The following is an 18,436-nucleotide window of genomic DNA, read 5'->3' as shown; positions in this document are numbered from 1 at the left end:
ATCACAGGAACTTAGTATTGATTATATAACCACAGAAGTACTTTCTAATGCCAATATCTTCAGGGCTAGATACTCATTAGACATTAAGTAGAGCTTATTTCTAGGAGGGAATTAAATGTTTTGCTTTCAATTAATGAAAATTTCCACTTGAATCTTATTATTTATCAAGAAACACAGTGAACCCCCTTATCGGAAGATATGGACACTTACGAAGATTTATTTGGAATATAATGTCTTAATAATCTGCCTATGATAAAAAATATTCTCATTGAAAATTAAACACTATTTTGATTTTTTAAAATGAAAAATAATATACTGGTTTCTATTTGTTCTATAACCTAAAGCAATAAAAATTGTTTTATAGTTAATTGGTTTGAAATCATAAAAATAATTTAATCTGAAGATCTAGGAATATTAAGGGCAGCTGAAGGAACTTAATTTTTTAAATCATATTTGTTTTTTTCAAGACTGTGCCCTACAGTGTATTGACTTTATATTTTCTTACTAAGTTATAATGACCTTTATTTTTTAGGCTTGACTACAATATGGTAGGAATGCATCCCTCACTTTAGTCAAGATTTATTAACATCAACACTAATAGAACTTTGTAAGCAGTGGGCATTCAGGTATGGGAGCAATCACTGAATGCCTATTGTATGCTAGTCTTTATTAAAAGTTATGAGTGTTAAGAGTAGCAGGACCCTGATATCAAGCTGCTTAAAATAGAATTGTCAAAGCAAATTATACATGCATTACATTTCTTAAGAGATTAAATCCAAAATATTCATTCATATGTGCAGATAAAATACATCAGTTCCAGGTGTTTAGACAACAAGGCTATGATGGGCTAGGGAAAAGAAAAATTGAAGGAGGCTTCCTGGATTGACAAACTTAGAACCAGGAGGGAGGGGTTTGCGGGGGGGGGGGGCAGGAGGGTGCCAGTAAATGCCTAAGAGCTGAACTCCATTTTCAACATGCCAGATAATCACTAATAAATCATTTCATTCAAATGCAGAGTCTGTGTAATATATCTCACACCTGAGTGACATATACATTGATGATTTACTAGCAATTAAAGTGAAAATCGGACATGTAAAGTGCACATATTTCCATTAAGCTTGGGAGCAAGGGCCATTTGCTCATTAATTATTTTGCTCAGATAATATAGCTTTCTAGAAGTCATAAAATTTAAAAATTAAGGTAGAGAGAATGTGTCTTTTTAACAGATTTTACCTGCATAAGTAGCTGAGTTTAATATTTAATCACCCTTTGTTTCCTATCTTTAAAAGGAAAGGTTACTAGTATTTGAAAGGAGAAAACAGATGATCAAGACCCAGTCAGCAATGTGAGATGTATAGCTGTCCAGCACTAATAACAAAAGTTGCAAAATAAAATCAGTTAAGACAAAGGCCTGCATGTTGAGCAGAATTTCATAAAATTTAACCATATTTATTGTACACTCAACTTTCGGCTACTAAAAGGGCTGGATGGTTAAGGTAGTGTAAAGACATTCCATAAATTTATGAGGAAATCACTTTAAACTATCTTGGACTCCACCTTAACCCATGTTTTAAAATGCTTTTGGGAACAAATAATTGAAATGAGAGCATAATCAGGCAGATGCTGAAGCATACCTTTTCATTACTCATATAAACCTCTTTCCTGATCATTTTTCTTGGGGAAGGGTAGAGACAAATGCTTTTATAGTTAGCACGGATCATCATAATATTGGCACCTTTACTAGTGTTCACTGCCCCCTTAACGTAATTTTAGTTTTTATTCTTTGCATTAGGCTGGCATCTTCTCAGCTGAGCATGAGAAAAATCATTATTTTCACAAAGAGCCCTGTCGTGGTGTGACTTTCTGCCCCTGCTTTTCCCATGCTTCTGGACTCACAACTAGTAATTTCAGTCGTGTGTAAATTGCACTGCCATCTGATGACATTTACACGTACAACTACACCGCAGACGTGATGGGCACAATCAGAAAGCCTGGCTGACTGAATTATGGGCCAGTGTGTTTCTTCACAAAAGGTTTGGACTAACAAACGTTTGGTGACAATCTTCTCCCTCTTCTGATGTGTCACTAGAGAAGCTCAAGGAGAAGGCAAAGAACCCACAAGAAACACATTCTGCTGGTGCCCCAACACCTGAACACAGGGGTGAGTGACTGAGCCTTTACGTCGGTGTGTTCGTAGTTTAAATCTTTGACTCAACAGTATTTGAGGAAGGAAGGAACAGTGGCCGGTGCCTACTAAGCTGCTGTTAACAGAGGTGAACTCTGTATGAAGCAGGGAGTCACGTAACCGATGTAATCGATAACCAGTAAACACCTCCGTGACGTGCCCCTTTTCCGTTGTCATGCTTTGTCGTTTTTAATTTGTCCAGGAAATGTGTGCCTTCCAGCAAGCGTTTGGAGAAAACAAGGACGGAAACATAGAAAGAAGTTTGATTCCAGGAAAGAGTTAGAGAGACTCTGAAGTTTGCGTTCTGATTTAACCAAGACTCCGGAGAACAAGGATTTGATGGTTCCCACCCCGCTTCCCGCGCCCCTGCGGAGACTTATATTCGAATTACGCGCACATTTTCTCGTCATTGGAAAGCCACGGTGATCACTCCAAACGGCAACACAGGAAACGTAAAGGACAAGGAGAAACATTTTGCGTGTAAAAGAAAGAGCAGCAAACTTTCAGAGGAGAAGCACGGGCTCCCCAGCCCCGCGGGCAGCCTCCCGAGACCCCCACCCCGCCCCCGCGCGGCCAGGTCCGCAGCAGGTGCAAAGTCCCGACGCCCGGGACGTGCCCCGACCACCGAGTCTGCGCCTGTCGGGCGCGTCTGCCGAGAGGCTGATGGAGCCTTCCAGTGTTTCCTTCGTCGGAAAAAATGCGAAGGCAACGGCAAAATACACACTCGGTAAGGTAAGAGTCACCGGAATCTTTTTCCTGTTTCGCAAATTTAGGGACTGCGACCTAGTGAGAACCAGGGCTGGCGCCCGTTACACGCGCCGCTCGGAGCGCGCCCCGCGATTGCAGAAGCGCCCTGAGCCTTTGCTGGGACAGGGGCGTCGCATCCCGCCCCAGGGCGCCCCACTTGCTCAGTTTGGTGCAAATACAAAGATGCTCGTTTCCACTATGCGCTGTTTAGATGGGAGCGGGGAAAAGCAGAGACGAGGGAAGAATCCGGAGCACACTTCAAAATACAGACACTTGAGAGCTGGACGGACCGAAGAAACCGTGGAAAGCGAGAAACCGCCCCGGGGCCGCACGCTCGCCGGGCCAAGCCCCGCGTCAGCCCAGCGGCTGCACCGCCGCGCTTTGCGCTCCGGTGACCGCCTTGCCCTTCGTGGGAGCTGGGCTTCGGTGCGCGTGCTCCCGTCCTGGGAAGGTGACCTAGTCGAGGGAGTCTGGACAGCTCGGCCCTCCGCGGGGCAGCGGGCCTGCGCCCCTCACCCGAACCCTGAGTTGGGCGGTGACCCCGCACCGCGCGCGGGCGGAGATGCGGGCACCTGCGCGCCCGTGCGCTCGGGCGCTCCAACTCCCCAAACTTCTGGCGGCTCCTCGTTCTGAGCGCCCATTGGGCGGCACATTTCCCTTCAGTTCAGCAGCAACTCGTTTGGACTCCCGGCTGGGAAGGAGGGGGTGTGTCTGTGTTGGTGGGGGCTGTGGTCCTCCAAAAGCCGCAGGTGAGGAGGCGGTCCTCGGGACATTTTTTTTTTTTTTTCTTTTCTGAGCCAGTTACTCTTTCATTCTTACCGGGGCAAACTGGCCTGCGCACACGAACTTCCTTTTAAAGTGTGTTTCGCAAAAGGAGTCCTGGGGGATGAATAGGCTTTCTAAAATCTTAGTTTTTTTGGAAACGCTGTGCGTTGATCTAAACTCCAACCAAACGTCCGAGTTTGAACTCCCCTCCCGGGAGCTCTGAGCACAGCTCGGTTGGAGCTGCCGGCCAGCCACCGGGAGGGCTCCCTGGCGCGGGCAAGGGACAGGCCGACGTGGCTTGCCCAGCAGCGCACAGCTGGAGCAGCTGCTGGGCGGCGGATTTAGAATCCGGAACACCAGCCCCAGATGTGACGACGCCCCGCAGAGACGCAGGAGCTCCCCGGCCCCTCCTCCCCCCGCTCCCCGGGCCCGGGAGCCCAGCGTCCGCGGAGGGCGGCCGGGGTTCGGGGGCCTGGCGCCTGGGGGCCCAGCGGCGGCGGGGCGCGCTACGTGGGCGCGGGCGGCGGCAGCGTGGGGAGCGCCCGCTCCGCCAGTGGGCGTCTTCTGCAGCCGCCGCCGCCTCCTCCACGGGCAGCGGCACTGCGGCGCTTTTCCCCGCTGCTTTGGAGCAGTCGCCGCGGCTCAGCCGCCGGAGCGCGCACAAACCACGCGGCGCTCGCAGGCAGCGTCTCCGCAGCCCCTTCCCGGGCCGGGAGCACCGCCGATCGCGCGCCAGCCGGCCCCGGGTCCCCCTGCACCCGGAGCGGGACGCGATGTGAAGACTGGGCCGGGAGGGGCGCGGAAGACCGGAGAGGAGGACCAGACCCACGCTCGGGCCGGGCCGCCGGGGAGGGCAGGTCCTGCGGGGGCGGAGCCCGCCGAGCCCGGGCCCGCGGCGCGCCCCTCCCGCCGGCGGCCGGCCCCACCGCGGCCCAGGGAGGAGGGCCATGGCCAGCCCCGCAGAGCCGCGCGCTCCCCGCCCCCAGGCCCCCCTGCCAGCGGCCGGGGACGAGCCCGGCTCCGGCCCCGGCAAACTCCGCCCGGAGCCCTGGCGCGGCGCTGCCGGCGGGGGGAGCGCGGTGGGCCCGGGGCCGGCCCCCGAGCGGCCTGGCTGCGGCCGGGCCGAGCGCGCCGCGCCCCCGCCCCCGCGCCCGCCCCCCTCGTCCGCAGGCCGCGCCAGCCCCGCGGGGGACCCGGGCGCCCCGAGTGCGCGCGGCGGCGGCGGCGGCGGCGGCGGCGGCTGGGGCCCGGCCCGCGCTCCCTTCGCGCTCGCCCTCTCCTCCCCTGTCCCCTCCTCCTCTCCATCTTCCTTTTACTTCTGGCCGCCGCCCCCTCCGCCCCCTCCCTCTCTTCTCCCCTCCTCATCTGCCTTTCACCTCCCCGTGCGTCTCCCAGGAAGGGAGGGCGCAGCGGCGGCGGCGGCGGCTGGAGGAGGCGGCGGCGATGCTGGCGGCGGCGGAGGACAAGAGGCAGCTCCCCTGAGCGTCCCTCCCGGCAGTAGTCCCCGCGGCGGCGGCGGCGGCGGCGGCGGCGGCGGGCGGCGGCGGCTCTTCCTCTGCTCCGCGCTCCAGAGCCTGCTGCTCCCGGCCCGCGCCGGGCTCCGGCTCCCGCTCGGCCCGGCCGCCCGCCGCGCGGGCTCCCCCGGCTTCCCGGGCGCGGGCGGGGGCTGCCCCGGCCCCAGCCCAGGCGGCGGCGGCCGAACTCCGCGGCGGCCCCGGGGCGCCGGCTTCGCCCTCGCCGCCGCGTCCCCCCTGCTCTTCGGCTCCGACATGGAAGATGGACCTTCTAATAACGCGAGCTGCTTCCGAAGGCTGACGGAGTGTTTCCTGAGCCCCAGTAAGTGCCGGGCTCCTCGTTCCCCGGGCCGGGGGCGCGCAGGGGGCTTGCGCCCGGGGACCCGGCGCCCGCGGGCTTCGCTCGGGGACGGGGAGGCTGGGGCACCGGGCGGCGCGCGGCAGCGGCGGTCAGCGCGGGGACCTCGGGCTTTCCCAGGCTCCGCGTGCGCGCGGGGGAGGCTGACCCGGGAGGGCGGCGGTGGGGACGGGTCCCCGGGTTGCCTGTGGCCGCCTTGCCCGGCCCGCGGTTGCAGCCTCCGCGCTGTGGCCCCGGACGCCGGGCTCCTCCGCCCTTAGCCTGGGACCGGGGAGGCTGGAGGAGGCGCGCCTCCTTGCACTTGGGGGTCCTGCCCGCCGGGTCCCCTGGCCGGGCGAGGGCAGGCGCGGGCCCCGGAGCTCCGCGCTCCCAAAGGCGAAGGCATTCGGGGTCCCCCGGGGTCGGGGTCGGGGTCGGTGCCCGGGCCGCAGCCCCCCCCGCCCCCCCCCACCGTGACCCTGTTCCAGAGCGTGGACCAGCGGAGTGGAACGGGGGCACCTCCGCCAAGAGTCCACTTTCTCTAGAGCCCGGGGTGTAGCCGGTGCTTGGGCGGGTAAAGGGAAGGACAATGGGGCGTGAGGGTGCGAGAGGAAGGCGCCGCGGGTTCGGACCCCCGGGCCGACTCAGGCCGCCCCGCCTCCCCAGGCCCGGGTGCGGGGCCGAGAGCGCGCGGGAGCAGGGGCGGTAGAAGGCGTGTCGCGGGGGAGGGGGGGCAAGGCTGAGGCGAACAGTCAAGGCAGAGGTTTGCTAGAAGGCAGGAGGCGGGAGATGTTAAGGGAAGAGGCACCCGGCGCGCCGAGGAGGGGATCGCCGTTGTTGTGGATGGAGGGCGAGCAAGGTGAGGACCGGAGACCCGGGGCGGGGGGCGGGGGGCGGCGGAGGTCGCAGCGGCCGGGCACCCGGCGACTCCGGCGGCGGCCGGCTTGGGCACGCGTCTTCCCGGCCCCGAGCGCGGGGCCCGGGCGCCGCCGTCCACCGCGTGCGCACCCGAGCCTTTGTCTGCTGCTCGCTAGGGAACCGCGCTTCCGCGGCGCCTTCTCCTGGCCGCCTCTCCAGGGTCGCGTTTTGGCTTCCTGCTCCCATCTGCCGCTCACTGCCCAGCCCCGGCCCCTCGTCGCCTCTGGGCACTTGGGGTCCAGCCCTGCCTCGCTGCTGGCGCTTGTCTGGGCAGCACTGCCCGCCTGGGAGCCCGGGGGGGGGGCAGCCCCCGGGCCTGCGAGCGGGTCCTGCCCGGGCCCTACAGCCCCCAGCGATCCCGCCTCCCGGGCGCGGGGATCCACCGGGCCGCGTGGGTTAGCGGCCTCCCGCACCGCGCGCACCGGGCTGTCAGGGGCTGACTCTGCCCCTACTTGGCGGTGGACCTGGTAGGACCGCGGGGCGTGGGCCCTGGAGTCCCCGCCGACCCCTCCATCCTGTAGGCTCCCAGGTGGTGGGGCCTGCGGGTGTTGGCTGATTCTTAGATGCTGCAGTTTGGGGAAGGATGTGGCCTGGGCACGAGGGGTGGCTCGCCTGCTGCCCTTAGATGTGGACATTTTTACTTACTGAAGTGGACTCAGATTTGCCACGAATTGAAGGCAGAGCGAGAACATGGAGCTCCCAAGGAGTTGTGAAGTGTGTTGGTTAGACCTTGGGCCTAGAGCTGGGGTCCCTTTCTGTCCCCTTGCATGCGCATTTGTGCATTCTACGCAAACATCTACGTTCCACGTTTGGCAGCTAGGTTGTGTGTGTAGGGAGGGAGGGGAGCCACGCCTTGCATGGGATGGGCACTATTTTGGGGAGAGGGCAGTGGTAAGGAGACAAGGGTGTGGACATTTGGGTGGAACTGAGTTTCCTAAAATGATGAGGTTTCTGTTTGTATGTTGGTGTTACTGGGGTTTGTTAGTTTGGGGTGGGGGCCCCTGGCTAGGGATCTTATGGGACAGGATAAAGATGAATAGTCTGGGTTGAATGAGGCTGAACTGAGGGGCACCCAGCAAGGGACCCTCCTTTGGAAGGACAGAGGACCTAGGACCTAGAGAGAAAGCCATCAGAAGGGACTCAATCTGCAGAAAGTTCTGACTGGGAAAAGCCCAGTGATAAACACACTCAAGAATTGCAGGATTTTGTCTGTGTATTTTCTTACCCCCCCACCCCCCACCAACTGAGCAAGGCTGGGGTTTGAATAGGAGCAAGAGGTTATGAGGTCTCCTTTGGGACATTATTAAGGTACTAAGTATGAAAGTTCTCTTAAGCACAACCTGTTGTTAGGCAAAGCTGGGAAGAGGCTGGCTGGCTGCTCAGAGGACACTAGCCAGTTTCTGCTCTGACATTTTTGGGGTCTTTGTTTCTGTCTGGCTGCATGATAAGCCACATCTGTCTGAATTGCAGAAGTACCAGAATCTTGGCCAACATTTTTTATATTGGTCAGTAAAAATGAATCTTTTTGAAAAAAAAATCTGAATTCTGTAAGAATAAAAATACCCAAATGTATACAGATGAGTCTTAATTGTTGTGTCTTTATTCCCGTTTTTACCTTTTCTTTTGGTCTCTTCTGGATCTAGCCGTCCAGTTGTCACACAAAGGCTATTGCGTCCAGTTATTGTTTCTAGGAGCACGGGTTTTATTTTTATCATCATCAAAAAGCAAATCATGGATTGGAAGTTTGGTATCCTTCCATTCCTGTCCTTTTGGTTTTGCATTTTGGTTCACACTGATTCACTGGTTTGCTCAGTAATGCACGGAGCAAACACTTACTAAAAGCTACTGCCAGTTGCCAGGTGTTGCTCTGGTCTGGCCGTGGTCCAAGGGGAGTCCACCAACCAGCAGGAGAGGGCCTCCGGGAAGCAGGCTTAGCATCGATGCCCAGGACCCAGGGCTAGTAGGTCCAGGCCATACCTGATGCCCCTTCGTCTGCCATCTACCTTTAAATGATTATCTCTGACCTCGTCCTCAGGCTCAGGGCTTTAGCACATCACTGCTTCAGAAGTTGCTGATTGGAATAGAAAATAATCTCTGCACTTGGAGAACCCAGATCCACCGAGAGTGAATGGAGAAGTCCACTTTGCAGCAGAGTGTGTGTACGTGTGTGTATGTGCACATCCGTTCATGCGTGTGTGTGCCCGTGCATGCAGAGCAAAGTCAAAAAGCCATGCTGTGATAGACCAGTTAGAAGCTGCAGTTTTCTGGAAACAACGACTCACCTTGTCTGCACTTGGTGCTGTGTGGAAAGTGCAGGAGAGGTATCTCTGCGAAGAAGGACTTTGAGAATACTGCCTTCAGGACACTGGGCAGTCAGAACAACTCTCCTTCCCTCTCTCCCTCACCAGGGTCCCTGTGTCTGTACAGCTGCCTACTCCGAACAGGGCAGAGCTGTAGAAGAAGGAAACTTCTGGTTGGTCAGGACAGAGGGAACAGGGAAATGACATGGTGAAGATTTGTGAATGCACTCCACAGGCGCTTCTCTGGACTACAGTGTATCTTTCAAATGTTCACAACAGAATATGTGTATGTTTCCAGGAATTGGAGGTTTTAAATATGCTTGGCATCAACCACTAACCACTCTTGCTCTTTCTTGAGACTTAAGATACTCTGCGGCCAGCACTTGAACAAACGGAGATAAATAGGATTCCTTTTAAGAGCAGATATGTGTCACACACGGAAGCTACACTACACTTCACACGTAGCTGCTTCTTACCGCGGCGTTGGTGAGAGGGAGGTTGCTGAGGGTGTGAGGCCAGAAGCACAGCAACAGAAGTGGAGGTGAGGTCAATTGGCAGTGAACCAACCAGTAGTTACTGAGTCCCCTACTCAGTGCAAATTGTTTGAGGTTGACGAAAATCATGATGACTGTGCCTTCAAAGGACCCGAAATACAGATCTGGCTACCTACCAAGATAACCAGCAAGACAGAGTTGTGGGTTTCCCCTGCCGGGCCTGGATGCAGGTCATGGTAGACCAGGTATCCATGTCTGTTTGGCTGGAGTAGTCAGGAGAATTGAAATCTGCAGGCCATGCTGTTTAAGCTGGCTGGAACCATTTAGGCGTGTTAATTTAAATTTCACAAAACTCCTTTTTTGGTTTCATAAAATCTACATGAACAAAGATAATCCCTAAAAACCTAAATGAGAGGCAGTGGAAACCGAAGAGAATGTCTTCTCTCCTGATAATCCTTTTTTTTTTTTTAAAGATTTAATTTATTCATGAGAGACACAGAGACACAGGCAAAGGGAGAAGCAGGCTCCATGCAGGTAACCTGATGTGGGACTGATCTCAGGTCTCCAGGATCACACCCTGGGCTAAAGGAAGGCTAAAGGCTAAACCCCTGAGCCACCGGGCTGCCTTCTCTCATGTTAATCTGATGCCTTACCCTCGGATGATTTTGGACCTAAAACCTTTCCGATCTGTCCCTTAGGAAAAGCAATGCAGCGCAGTAAAATAAGTAAGCCATATAACGAATAACGTGGTGACTGTGGCTAATAATACCGTGTTGCATATTTGAAACTTGCCAAGAATGTGGATCTTTAAAGTCCTTCCTCATCACAAGGAAGAAAAATGTGCTGCACTGGATCATTAAGGAAATGTTAGGATTTGTTTACTATAAAACAGGTTAAACCTGGTGTGGCAACCGTTTCATCAATTAATACGTTGTTAATTTTTGTTTGTTTAAAAACAGCTCACTCGGTCTGAGAAGGAAAGAAAAAATAATTTTCATGAAAAAGGACAATTTCTCCCTTAAAAGGAAAGCTCTTAGTTGTGATCCAAAACATTTTAATTTCCTTTTAAAATGTAAATCAAGCTCCTCCAGCTGATCTAAATTGGTCTAAGGGGGAACTCCACTGTGATAGAGTAGCTCAAGATCTTCCAAAGCAAACAGAAGATGGCTAGCGCTCTGATTTTATTTGTAGCATTTACTACTTTCTGGAATTTTCTTGCTCATTTACTGGCCTGCTTGTTTATTGCCCGTCTTTGCTGTGCAGAAAGCAAGCTTGCTGAGAGCCTGAGGGCAGGAGCTTGTCTTTTTTTGGTTACATCCCTGAGACTGGAAGAGTGGATGGCATATGTATTGAAGGTGCCCTAATATTTGTTTTGGAAATTCAAAGGCAGAAAGAAACCAAAAACAACAACACAGTGCTTGTGTAAAAGGAATATAGAAATTGAAGGCCACTCATTGAAAACTGACTTGGCCTCAGCCTCTGTGTTGGGGCGCCAGGACTCCACCATGTATGAGACAGAGTCCGTGCTCTCAGGAGCGCACAGCTAGCAGGAGACGCAGGGGGAGCTTGCACACGCAGGCACTGCCTGGCAGAGGCTGTACAGGATGCTTTAGGGACAGGGCACTGAGCACCATCTGATTGGCCCTGAAAAGATTTCACAGAGTTGCCAGTAGGACTCTTTCCTGGCATGAATGAGGTGGATGGGCATGCTGGCCCCTTGAGGGCTCAGGGGGTTGAGGGCGCCCCCACAGGCTGCTGTGGGAAGTGGGCTAGGTGTGGGGAGGGGTGCTGAGCAGAGAGGATTCTCTTGGGCTAGCACTCGCCATCTCCTGGTTGTCTGTTAGCGTCAACCCCTCTGCAGTACCACACACCGACACACCGACATACCGGGAGGTAAGGTAGAAAGGCCAGGGTCCACCACCTCCATTGTGACCACAGGCGGAGGGCTGGTGTGTGGTACAGTAATCGGCCAGGTGAGGACAGGTGGGAGGCTGAACCGAGATGGGGAGCATGCACCTGCAGAATAGGGGAGACAGAAGCCATAGGGTGCAGGTGGTATTGACTGAGTGACTGTATCAGGCAGGGGTCACATGGCTCCTTAGTTTCTGCATTGGAAGGGGGTGTGTGTGACAGTTGGGGGCTGCTGGTGGTGGTGGTGGTGGTGGTGGTGGCTCCTCCTCCAGAGAGTAGTAATAAAAGAGCAGGAAATACTGAGATTGACACCTGCTCTTGGGTCAGGACTGTTATTACTATGGGGATTTCTGATTGTGTGGTGCCTGTGCTCTGCAGTGTAGACATGAACCAGTTAGCATACAAGGGAAAAAACCCATCAAGTATCAACAGTACCAAGTACCACAAAAGCTACATGGAGTTATAATCGACTGTTGAGGGGATGGCTCCTTTATTTCAGGTGGCCTGGGAGGATCTCTCAGGATCTGGGGAGGTTCCCCCGGGGTTGTGAGTGGCCCAGTGCAGAGGGCCCCAGGCAGGGGGAGTCTCTGGTTGGAGCACAGAATGAGGGCCCCTGTTGCCGGAGCGTGGATGCCGTCCAGGGCCCTGGTGTGGAGTGAGGCCCACTGAGCACAGGAGCCAGCCTGGGGCTTCGTGAGTTGGGGGAAATTGCATGTAACTGCATGAGCAAGGGGCAGCTACTGGAAGGTTTTGAGCTAGAGGGGGTCACGTGCTTTGTGATCTGAGAAGCTCATCCTGGCTGCAGTTTGGTGTGTGAACGTGGGGGCTGTGGTGGAGACGGAGCGAGCACACATGGGCCACTGCACTGGGCAGGGCAATTGCCGGGATGACTGACGTGGAAATGAACCGTGGCTTCAGGAGAGGTGTAGAGGTGGAGAATGCAAGATGTGCAGGTGGATTGGGCGTGAAGATCAAGGAGGGGGGGACGGACAAGCAGGGTGCTGAGTTTTCAGTGGGCAGTTGGGCAAGTGGCTGGACCGTGTGAAGGAGCCACCAGGAGTGGGCAGGTATCGGGCGTCGTGTTTGGCAGCGTTGTCTGCGATGCCTACTGCACAAGGTAGTGGAGATGTTAAGAAGGCAGTTGGATGAGGAAAATCTGGTGGTCGGAGGGTGCATTGGTCCAGGCTGGAGAACCAGAAGTAACCAGGGTGTTCCCGGGGCCCGGGGTGGCGCCCCGGTGCATGGGGAGGCTGAGGCACTGATGGAGCAGCGGCTTCCCCTGCAGGGGGTATGCGATGACTAGGTGGCTCTCTGGGTGGCCGCAGGGGGAGTGGGGCTGGAGGTGAGGCCGTGTGACTCCTCTGTAGAGTGGAAACCTGCAGTGAGCACTGGGAGCAGGAGAGACGGAAGACTGTGTGACGGAAGACTGTGTGACGACTGTGTGACGGGAGTGGAAGGAAGGACCATGGAGAGTCCACGGGAGGAGTGAGCCAGGGACGAGGGGAGATGGAACAGAAGGTGCCCTGCCATCGCAAGGGGGCACCTCAGCGCCGAAGAAGCCCGATGCCCTGGAGATCAAGTAAGTTAGCTGGGCCAGGGAGCCAGGGAGCCAGGGTGCCCTCGGGGCCAGCCGGGAGTCCTGAGCTCTGTGGCAGGATGCAGACCAGTTTTCCAGGAGCAGAGAGTCCCCGGAGGGGAGTGCATAGGGCAGTGGTAGTCCTCAGGGCAGAAGGTGAGAATGGCCCCAGGGCTCCTGCTGCTGAGAGGTGAGAGCTGGCTTCTCCCCAGGGGAGACTTGAGAACATTACCTGCCCAGGAGGAGTCTGAAGAAAGAGGAGGAGAACAGAGCAAGCCTCTAGAGATGATGGAGAAAGGAAGCCCAGGCACCGGAAGGGGGCCCTCCCCCAGGGAGAGCTGTGGAAGGCCAGTGCAGATGCTGGGGGGCTCAGGTGCAGGGAGGGGTGCCGTAGGAAACTGACCTGGGAGCCCCCAGCACGTGCCCCCCCAACCCAGGACAGCCCAGGGCAGCCCAGGGCAGCCCCGGGCAGCAGTGAGCAGGGTGGGGGCTGGCAGTGAACAGGGTTGGGGGGCCAGGCAGTGTGCAGGGTGGGGGGTAGGCAGTGAACAGTGGGAGGGCAGGCAGTGAGCAGGGTGGGGGCTGGCAGTTTGCAGGTTGGGGCCTGGCAGTGTGCAGGATGGGGGGTGCACGGGTGCAGGGGGAGCAGAGCTAGGCTGCAGGGGGCCCTGCCCAGCACAGGTGGGTCAGTAACTGCCATGCAGCTGGAGATGGTGCTGCTGAGAGCTGTTTAGAAGGAAAGCCCGGGGACCGCCCCCACACACAAGCCCAGGGAGATGCACCACCGCTGGTGCAGAGAGAGCTGCAGGAGTAAACGCACGCGCTCTCTACACGCGCTCTCTACGGGCACAAATGCGCCGCACAGGGAAGTGTGGACACTTGGAAGCTCTCAGTACACATCCTGGTGAGAATCGCTGGAGCGGTACCGTGAGGGAGGGAGGTGTATGGTGTGCAGTGTGGGAGCTGCAGGAAGGCAAGACTCCCCAGGGATGGGGGGGGGGCCTGGCGGGGCTCAGGGGGGTCTGGTGGCCAGGGTGTCACACAGAAGAGAGGTGGAAGATAAAGGCCGCGTGCCCTGTGGAGGAAAGCCTGTGGAGTCTTGGTGTGGAGGTTGTCTCCTGTGTGTTGGGGAGCGCTGGACGTGCCCGAGCACGGTGTTTGGTCATGTAGCAGACGACTGTTCATCTAGCTTCTGGGTTCCAGCTGCTGTCCCAGTTACTGGCAACAGCCATGTCCATACAGACCTCCTGACCTTCAAGGAGCTGCTGTGTCATGTGGGGTACCGATGAGATCCAGGGAGGTGAGGACACCTTGTAGCAGTGAGTAGTGGAGAGGGACGCATGGGGGAGAGAACACATCATGGCATCATGACCTGCAGGACGAAGCTCTCTGCGGTGACCCCCTCCTCCCGCTGTCCCATCTCCCCAGCCCGGCCTGCCTGCAGTGCCAAACTGCTTGTGGGTTGAGAGGTTCTGACCCCCATCACCTCCATGGAGGTCGGGGGGCTTTCCTTCCTGTTGTGGTCGCCACCCTCCTGGAATGCCCTCCTCTCCCTGGGCTCCCTCACCATCCCCTCATCTGCATCCCCCAGTGCCTGGTTCCACTTGTGTGTCCCCCTTCCTTCCCGTGGGCAGGAAGTGTGTTTTATTCATTTTCTTAACCTCCAGCAATTGCCAAGCAATCAGACAATAAGTCTAATGAATAAGTAAGCGAAGGTGTTCAGGTGGGAGATGATGATCGAAAGGTTCCCTTAAGAATTTTAGTTTTCCCCAAAGGAAGACAGTAATGAAATAAATCACATGGTTGTTAAGTTTTAGCCTACCTTAGAAACATCATTGGATTCATTTTTTTTCCCCATGTAGTCCAAAAACACTATCTGACATCAATGACCAAGGCTTGGGAGTTACCAAGACCCGGAGCCACGGGGCTGCCGAGCTCAGCGTGGAACAAACTCCAGGAGTTGATGGGAAAGAGGGAGATGTGTGTTTAGAGCATTTCAGGTGCCTCTGTTTTATTTCCTGAGGGAGTGATAAAAAGCTCTTTACTTTGACAAAAACATTTTCTACAGCGGCTAAGAGAAAGCCTTGCTTATGAAGGTATTGAAACAGTGCCATGTGTGTGGACATCATGAATTATTTATAAAAATGCAAATGTATTTGGACTTTTAAAAGTTGGTAGGTGCTGTGTAAGAAGCAACTTTGCATGAAGAGTAGGTCACTGCTGGAGAAAAGCGTCATGAGTATGTGGAATTCAAATTGAACTTATTCGCACATGATATAATTACGTGTTTCTGCATTATAGTTTTAGCAGCTTCCAAAACAAACATTTAAGATGATATCCACAAGGCTTGATTACTATGGCTTCCTAGATTTGGTAATTTTGCATTTTATCCTGCAGTCAGGATTATATCCATTTTCAGATTTTCTTTTTGTCCCGAGACCAGAAGTTTACTCTTAAAACATTCTTGTCTCATCGGTCACCATGCCTTTTTAGGATAATACTCTTTGTGTCTCATGATTGAACATATCCAATTATTTTAGGGCAGATTAAGGAAAGACCTCGTTATAAAACCTCAGCAATTAAAACAAGATGGTTCTGGCATGTGAATAGATAAACCAGTGCAACAGAATAGAAAAGTCCTAAAACAGACCCAGACACATGAAGGAATTTAGAATATTTTAAGTGTCATCGTTTCTAGTAGTAAAAATAGACTAATGAATAAAATGATTTGGAGACCACTAGGAAGTCATGTAGACAAAAACAGGATTAGGTCATACCTCTTACTGTACCTCGAGGAGGAACTCCACAAACAGTTCATATATATTTTTTTAAGATTTTATTTATTCATGAGAGACAGACAGAGAGGCAGAGTTATGTCTCTGCATACTCTGCAGAGGGAGAAGCAGGCTTCCTGCAAGGAGCCTGATGTGGGACTCGATCCAGGACCCCAGGATCACTACCTAGCAGAAGGCAGATGCTCAACCGCTGAGCCACCCAGGTGTCCCTGGTTCATATGTTTAAATAGTTCTTTAAAAAAACAAAAACAAAAACATAAAAAGACAAAAAAGTGAGGTGATTCCTTCCTGGCTTTGGAATGGGGAGACCCCTTCAATTGTGACTCAAAATCCAGAAGTAATCAAAGAAAAGATTGTCAGGGGAATCTACAGTAACAGACTTTTTATGGCCCTTAGTACCATAAATGAAGTCCTACGAGATTCCTGGAAAGCTGCTGTGCCCGAGCCCCTTGCCTTTCTGCCCATCGCCGTTTGGCTTCCACTGGTGCCTCGAGCTCCGGCAGCACCAGGCTTCTTGTAGTTCTCTGCCATCTGCCCTAGAAGGAAGCAGTGACCGCTCCATCACTGCGTAGGGCTCACTGTCCTGAGACACGGAAGCTCCTAGAAATGGTTAAGGAAAAGAACTTAATAGTGGTCAAAGGAAATGAACAGATTGTTCCTAGAAAAATAAATGAATGGCTATGAAAAAAAAAAAAGAAAGAAAAGGTGTTCAACTTCATTCATGACAAAACAAATGCAATTTAAAATAACACCAAGGTAGCATTTCCACCTGTCAGATTTGCAAAGATGAACAAACTTGCTAACACACCACTGGCAAGTCTGTGAATGTACGGCAGGTATTTCCATACATTCCTGCTGGAATGTGTCAGTTGATATAGCCTTTGAAGCAGGTGATTTGGTGGTATCAATCAGTATTAAAAATGCATTTACCCAATGAAGCAATAATTCTCCTCCTGGGATTTATTATTCGGATACACTCACCCATAGGCAGAATGACTTAGCGAGGTATTCAGATTTTGCAGCATCGTTGGAAAGAGAAATAGAAAACCATGCAAAGGTCTATCTTGGCTAAATGAAATTTGCAGCAGTGACACAAATGCCCTGAAGGATCTTCCAGGTATTTAGGTGTGTGAAGGAAGGAAAATGTAGAGCAGTGTGCACGCATTCTTGTGTTAGGAAGGCTGATACAAGTGTATACTTGTATTTGCATGTGGAAACTGGACAGAAGTTCAGGAAAAGCATTGGCCACTCCTGCTCGGTGGCATGGGTGGCCGGGGGGAGCAGGAGTTGTAGAGAGACTGTTAATATATCCTATTATGTGTGTTGAGTTTTGACTAACATAATTTATTACCTGTTTGAAAATTCAGTTTCCATACAACAATGTACTGAAATGCTGTTTAACTATTTGTCTGTCCCCTGTTCTGTGGTTGAGCCACTTTTCCTTGTTATTATGTTTTTTTTTTAAAGATTTTTATTTATTTATTCATGAGAGATGCAGAGAGAGACAGAGAGATAGGCAGAGGGAGAAGCAGGCTCCCCTCGCAGGACTTGATCCCAGGACCTTGGGATCACAACCTGAGCTGAAGGCAGACACCCAACCACTGAGCCACCCAGGCGCCCCTTGTTATTTTGTGTGTGTGTGTGTGTGTGTGTGTGTTTATTATCTTCCTGTCGAGATCATAGTTTGATGTTTCCGAGCCTGAGTGTCTCCTCTAGCTCCCACTTACATCTACACAGGATCCCAAAATGTCAAACCACGAATATTACAAAAAAAAAAAAAAAAATCACGTGCATCAATACCCCTCACCCTTTTCTGTGTCACACATGGACTTGAAGGGGAGGGGAAGGAGACCCACTTCTATTTTAACGTAATTTCTGCCTCCGATACAGTCTGTGGTTCACATTTAAGATATGAAGGATTGTTTAAACCGTTGGAGAGCTGCCCAGCCCGCTTCAGCTGGTAGAAATCACTACATTTTGGCAAGAAACCGAGTGTCTTCCTGTGAAAACGTGGGCTGTACGTTCTAGCACTCCTGCTCTGAATGGAAGCGGAGCCTCCAGTGGTCTTGTCAGCGAGTCCCGTGGGCCCCGGGCCGGTTATTGTGATTTCCTCCAGTGCTGTGGGGACTTGACTTTGCACTTAGGGCAGGGGCGGTAGGCACTTAGGCGCTCACTCATCCCTGGGCAGAACCTGCGCAGCGCTGGCCGGGCCCTTGCCGCCCCCCCAGACCTCTGCCCCCTCTCCCCAGGCTGGGCCTTCGGGGTAGAACTGAACTCCTCATATTTGATCTGTTCCCCGATTTTATTGGGTTTCTCCCTTCCTCCGTGGATCGGGGACCAGCCCTGCCTATTTTCCTGTGCTCTGCTTTATACCGCTGACATTGTCTTATCATTTAATATTATTTCCTCCTAGTCCCGCCATTGGTTTTATTTTAGCAGCTACTTCCTTCCGAGTTACTGGAGTTTGTGAAAACCCTTTCCTACCCTCGAACGTCAGCCTTCCACCCTGACAAACGTCTTTGACACATATATTCATGCTTCTGAGGTCCTTACCTCACTCACTCACCCCAGGCCTTGGGGACCTTTGGGCCCCTTTCTTGAAGGCACCGTTTTTCTAATTTTTTCTTTTAAGATTTTATTTATTTATTCATCACACACACACAGAGAGAGAGAGAGAGAGAGAGAGAGAGAGAGAGAGAGAGAGAGAGAGAGGCAGAGACATAGGCAGAGGGAGAAGCAGGCTCCATGCAGGGAGCCTGACATGGGACTCGATCCTGGGACTCCAGGATCACGCCCTGGGCTGAAAGCAGGCGCTAAACCGCTGAGCCACCAGGGCTGCCCTCTAATTTTTTTTTAAAGATTTTATTTATTTATTCATGAGACACACACACACA

At 53.3% G+C, this 18,436-nt stretch overlaps 1 protein-coding gene across 1 annotated transcript in view; it reads left to right on the top strand.

Moving 5' to 3' along the window:
* Window positions 1-4,644: 4,644 nt before the first annotated feature.
* Window positions 4,645-18,436, top strand: part of PDE10A (phosphodiesterase 10A) — a 295,228-nt gene continuing 281,436 nt past the window's right edge. The window contains exon 1 of the mRNA XM_041729791.1: window positions 4,645-5,533. Coding sequence (XP_041585725.1) covers window positions 4,645-5,533 — 889 coding nt within the window. The remainder of the gene's footprint in view (window positions 5,534-18,436) is intronic.

Source organism: Vulpes lagopus, chromosome 2 (assembly GCF_018345385.1).
Source record: "Vulpes lagopus strain Blue_001 chromosome 2, ASM1834538v1, whole genome shotgun sequence".
NCBI lineage: Eukaryota > Metazoa > Chordata > Mammalia > Carnivora > Canidae > Vulpes > Vulpes lagopus.
Note: the sequence above shows the minus strand (reverse complement) of the source record. Positions and strands in the feature narration are given on the sequence as shown.